General features: G+C 49.4%; 1 protein-coding gene across 1 annotated transcript in view; it reads right to left on the bottom strand.

Moving 5' to 3' along the window:
- The window catches only part of LOC107116314 (zinc finger protein 721-like), a 12,055-nt gene extending 8,312 nt beyond the window's left edge, over positions 1 to 3,743 (bottom strand). Inside the window, exons 1-2 of the mRNA XM_015418219.1 lie at positions 3,042 to 3,743; positions 2,638 to 2,761 (exon numbers count right to left, since the gene is read on the bottom strand). Of these exons, the coding sequence (XP_015273705.1) occupies positions 2,638 to 2,761; positions 3,042 to 3,743 (826 nt within the window). The remainder of the gene's footprint in view (positions 1 to 2,637; positions 2,762 to 3,041) is intronic.
- Positions 3,744 to 5,653: the final 1,910 nt, after the last annotated feature.

Genomic DNA, 5,653 nt, shown 5'->3' with positions numbered 1-5,653 from the left:
GAGAAAAGACGACTGAGGGGTGACATGATCGAGGTTTATAAGATTATGCATGGGAAAGAGCAGGTAGGGAAAGAGGTACTTTTCTCCCTTTCTCACAATACAAGAACTCGTGGGCACTCCATCAAACTGCTGAGCAGTCGGGTTAGAACGGATAAAAGGAAGTACTTCTTCACCCAAAGAGTGATTAACACTTGGAATTCAGTGCCACAGGAAGTGGTGGCGGCTACAAGCATGGATGGCTTCAAAAGGGAATTAGATAAGCATATGGAGCAGAGGTCCATCAGTGGCTATTAGCCACAAGGTATAGATAGGGGCTCTGGGCAAGTGATGCTCTGTCTTCTTGGTGCTTGGGGGGGGGGTCAACAGTGGGAGGGCTTCTAATGTCCTGGCCCCACTGGTGGACCTCCTGATGGCACTTGGTATTTCTGGCCACTGTGTGACACAGAGTGTTGGACTGGATGGGCCTTTGGCCTGATCCAACATTGGCGTCTCTTATGTTCTTATGTTCCATCATAGCCTCATCCTGGTGGAACGCTTTATCAGAGGAGACATGTGCCCTGTATGACCTGTCGAGATTCCACATGGCCTGCAAGACTGAATTGTTCTGGTAGGCCTTTAGTTAATCCTTTCCTTTTCAGCGGTAATTGATTTTTCTAGATTTTTCTCTTTTGAATATTTCTAGGTACCGAAAGAATATCAAGATTTTAATGCTTTAGTGATGAACCTTATGGTTCTGTTGTATCATTTTAAACGTTGTGAGCCACCCCACATCTCACATTGCGGGAGAGGGGTGGGATATCAATCTAATACACAAACACACCTGGAAACTGAAGAGGAGGTGATGGAGCAATCACTCTGCCTATCTCCTGACAGTAACCGTCTACACTAGAGATGTAAAATTTCTGGAAACTTTGAAGCTCAGAAAAAACCCCGTTTTTTTGGGAGGGAAACGGAAATTTTCGGAAAAATTGAAAAAAATCCTACATTAGGATTTCTTTTGTCTTTTCTAGATTGAAAGTCATTCTGTTACTTTAGGAACATAAAATATGACTATGGACATTTTTACTTGGCATATTAAACTACACAACTAGCATATTAAAAATATAGTGTGTCCAAACAATTATTTCAAACCGAATACCCACCCACATGCAAAAACAAAACTGAAACTTTTTTATTTTCTTCTGACAATCGCACCTCCTAAAGGAAGAAATGCATCTTGTTCTTGCATTGGAGAGTTCAGTTTGTAACCTAGGACTTGCTTGTCCTCAGTGCACAGAAATTAGATCAATCTGATACCATATATATATATTTTAGAAGTGATTTGGAAAATATTTGAACACCTTGTCTTAAAATATTTTATTCATCATGTTAAAATAGAATATTCCATAATCATTCCCCCCCTTTTTTCCTTTTTTCCAATTTTTCGGGAAAAAACAAAAAGGCTTCAGGAAAAAACCGGGAAAAAAACGTTTTTCCCCCAAATTTTTCCGTTTTTTTCCTGGGCCTTCACATCTCTAGTCTACACTGAGCTACACAATTCTTCATCACCTGGTTTCCAAGTTCTTTTCAAGGTCTGTCCCCTATGGAGTCCAGTCCAGTAGTCTAGCCTCAAGGCATCACCTCTGTGGAGCCTCTCCCAGCTCTGTTATTTTGGTTGGTTTCAGAGCAGATGCCAAGGATAGAACTGGGGATCTCCCGTTTGCCATGCATGGGCTCTGCCACTCAGCTATGGCTTCTCCCCCATCACAGAAAGGCCCCCATCCACATGCCACATGCCCCTTGTGTGTCCCACCTGGTCTGTCTGAGGATCCCAAAGGAGGGGCTGGAACTCTTAGGAGGCAAAATTTTCCCTTCTGCACTTGACAATTTGACTTTAAAAGTTTAACAATGAGAACTTGAAAACTCACATCCTACTGGGAAGGACCAGCATTTCACCCTCTGAGAATTCTCTTCTCCCCCAAAAGTGCTCCAGCTCAGCTTCAGATGCCTTTTTGCATCCTGTCTGGGAACTCCGGCTCACATGTGTCTTTCCCTCCAGCCTCACCTTCTACCCTCTCTAGCCTCTAGGGCCTTCAAGGTCTCAGGTGGAGGTCTTTCACATTACCTATGGTGCAATCCTTTTAAGTGGAGATGCCCGGGACTGAACCTATGACCTTCTCCACGCAAAGCAGAGGCTCTTCCACTGAGCCACCGCCCCTGTCCTTTCCACTTTCCATGGTTGTTGGTTAAGTGGAAAAAGCTGTCATAAAATGCAGAGAGTTTTGTGACAGGTGTGACACCGGGCATGAGTTGGTTTTCATCCTTTGAAAAACGGGAGGAAAAGCCTTGCCAGGCAAACCCAACAAGGCAGAGGGGACCACCCTGGTTTCGGGGTGGGGGTGGGGGACTGGGACGGGGAAGGCCCAAAAGCATTTTAGGTGACCCTTGTAGGAAAGCATCAGTGGGACTTGGGCTTTGTCCAGCAGGGCTCCTCCTAAGTCACTAGCCCTTCTCCTGAGCACATCAAGTTATTTGAGGAAACCAAAGAACAGGGAAGCAACCCTTGACAGAAGGAGCCAATGCTGCTGAGCTCAGCCCTAGAAGGAGTTTCTGAGCCTCCCCAACCTCAGGACACAGAAGGCCCCTTGCCCTCCATACCCAGCGGGCCGGCTTCTCTGTCTTCCTCTTCCTTGACGCTCATCAAGGGACGCCTCCGCTCGCTCTCAGGTGGGGCCTCCTCGCCTGCCTCAGAGACGCTCCCAGCCACCTCCTCAGAGGGCATCTGCAACACCAGAGAGGGACACACTATTTCAGGGCAGAGCAATAGAGCTGCAAATGCTCTTTTAGGGGAGGATGAAAAACTCCCCCCCCCCCATCAAGACTGACCAAACTGGATCCCAGATTGAGGGAAAATTCCTTCCCACCCAAAGAATCTGGATTCAGCTTCCAGGAAAATGAGACAACATCACGCCCCCACCCCACCCCCCAAGGAGAAAGACTTCAGTCCCTTTTCCAAGCCCAGGCCCTCCCACACTCATGATCTGCAAGCGGAAGGGGCCCACCTGCTTCTCCTGCCTCAAGAGGAACTCCTCGGCCAGGGCCACCGCCTGGGAGCAGCTCTCGGGGCCGCTCTCCCTCACCCGGCTCTGGATCTCCGGGGGCAGGATGCTCAGCAGCTGTTCTAGGATCAAGAGTTCCAGGATCTGCTCCTTGCTGTGATTCTCCACTCTCAGCCACCCATGGCACATTTCCCGCAGTCGGCTGTAAGCCTCCCGGGGACTCTCGGCTTCCTCGTAGCAGAAACCCCTGAACTGCTGACGCTGCTTCTCCCGGCTCAGGGCATCCCAAAGCAAGATGGAAGCCTTCACCTTCCCATAATCCTCTCTGTCTCTGACGTCCAGACTGTTAAAGGCCCTCTTAGCTTCTCCACTGAGGGCTGGCAGGAGTCGGGTCGCCCAGTCATCTTTTGGCCACTGACAGGCTTCGGCCACTTGTTCGAAGGAGTCCAGAAAGGCCTTGGCATCCTCCCAGGGGGAAGGCTTCTCTGGTAAGCGTGGCATTCCCCATGGAGAGTGAGAGGATTCCAATGTCCTGAGGAACTCCTGCCACTGGGCTTCCCACTGTATGAGAGAAAGGGAACCCTCCCCTGCTTGCTGATGCATCCAAACTCCTGGTCTGCTTTCCAGGAATTCATCCAGATTCCCAGCCTGGAGGATGTGAAGGGATTTTCCTCTTGCCTCCCCTGTGGGGACTTGTTCCTGCATTTTCACCTCAGAGTGATCCCTCAGGAATGGAGCTGCAGAACTGAAACTTTTAGAATATGCCATCAGTTACCAAGCTGGGCTTCTCCCTAGAGAACTGGGAAAAGAGAGAGAACAGACACACTCAGCATCTGGCATAGTGGCCCCCGAGATGATTTCCCCCTCATATGCACAACTCATACACAAAACTGCATCATTCTTATGTGTCTATGACTTTAAGAAAAGCATAATATACTAATTAAAAGGTTCAGGATTTCTTCTCATGGCTGCCCCCTGACCTTTACCAGCTCTCCTTGCCTATACATTTACGTCATTCACTGGACAAGATGTAAGATGGCCAGGTCAGCAAACACCATCCAAGATGGAGTCCCCGGATGCTGCCTTGCCCTCATCCTCACCTTTGGTCCGCTGACCTATTTTTGTCCATTTGAAGCCCTGTTTTCTCAATAACGCTCAGGGTGGATTACAAACTGTAAAAGGATATTTTTAAAAGCAACCATTCATCTGTCACCCAACGTGAAAATCACATCAGCATCCCTTCTTAATGAAAAGTCCTCCTGAAACGCTCCTTCTTACGCTGTCAGAGAAAACCCATTCAGGTGGGAGACCTCGGCAGGAAGAGGCGCACCTTGCTTAAGAGGATACAATATGAGAATTTCCCTCCTTCCCCAAAAAGGGCCTTCACCCACTCCTGTTGAGGCATCTGACCACTCGCTCTAGGGTTGCCAAGCCTCATTTGGGAAATTCCTGGAGAAATTTCAGGGTGCAGCCTAGGTGTCATGATCTGGCCTGTGCCAGCCTAAGAGGCCTGAGTGGCAGTAGGAGGCAGCTAGGCCCACAACTCCCAGAAGGCATTGGGAGAGTCAGAGAAGATTCTAAAGAGACCGTTGAAGTCGGTTGGGAATGAAGTCTGAGAGAAGACAGTTTACGGAGTTGCTGGCTGAGGGTTGATGGTGGAAAAAGACTCTCTGAGGGACAGGCCGGGCTGGGAGAAGGGCAAAATCCGGAGAGAGTAGGCAGGCTAGGGCCTGGTAGTCGACCCACATTAAGGCATCTGAGTTAAGTTTATTTTCTTTTGGTTTCCCCTCCCCCTGTTACCCAGTTGAAGCACCTTGCCCCAATCATTCCTACAATAAACCCTGTTCTGCTTAATGTATTTTAGGTGTTGCCTGGGTCATTCATGTCCATAGGGCTCGGACAGCAAGGCTTGGGAGATACCCTGGGACTCCCAAGGGACCCGAAAGTCTAGGGTGGTGGCAGCGAAACCCAAAGACCCCTCTGGGGTCATGACACTAGGGAAGGTGGGGTTTGTGGTGTGACCTCAGTGCATCATAATGCCACAGAGCCTACCCCCCAGAGCAGCCATCTTCTCCAGGGGAAGTGATCTTTGTCTTCTGGAGAGCAGCTCTTGCGCAAAGAGACCTCCAGGCCCCCACGTAGAGGTTGGCAAGCCCACCGTGGTCTGAGGAGCACACTTTGAAGAAAAGGGATTCCTGACCTTTCTCCACAGCCAAATTCTCCATCTGGGACTCCCCTGATCTGCCCACTTGGGGGGTGGGGACCCTGAAAAAGCTAGAGATCAGGAGACAAAAAGGGGCTGAGATGGGGAGATGCCATGATGGCCCCACAGGAATCCAATGTGACACAAACCCCGCCCCTCCAATCTGTCAAAGTTGGGCCCCACTGTATTAACACACCTCCTGCTCCAAAGGACTCCAATTTACCAACAACAGAGAACAGGTTATTTTGGGAAGGCAGATGCTGAAATCTGCCCACCAGGGCTACCTTTTGCCCCAAAGACACCACAGGGGATTCAATCTGCTTTTGGCCCCAGGAAGAAGATCAGTAATGGAAAATCCAGAAATGGTATGTACCCTCACCTCTTTTTCTCAGACAGTCATGGGGGGGGGGGG

This window comes from Gekko japonicus, unplaced genomic scaffold (genome assembly GCF_001447785.1).
Source record: "Gekko japonicus isolate JY-2015 unplaced genomic scaffold, Gekko_japonicus_V1.1 scaffold2838, whole genome shotgun sequence".
NCBI classification, from domain to species: Eukaryota; Metazoa; Chordata; class Lepidosauria; order Squamata; family Gekkonidae; genus Gekko; species Gekko japonicus.
The sequence above is the reverse complement of the archived record's forward strand: the minus strand, read 5'-3'. Positions and strand labels throughout refer to the sequence as shown.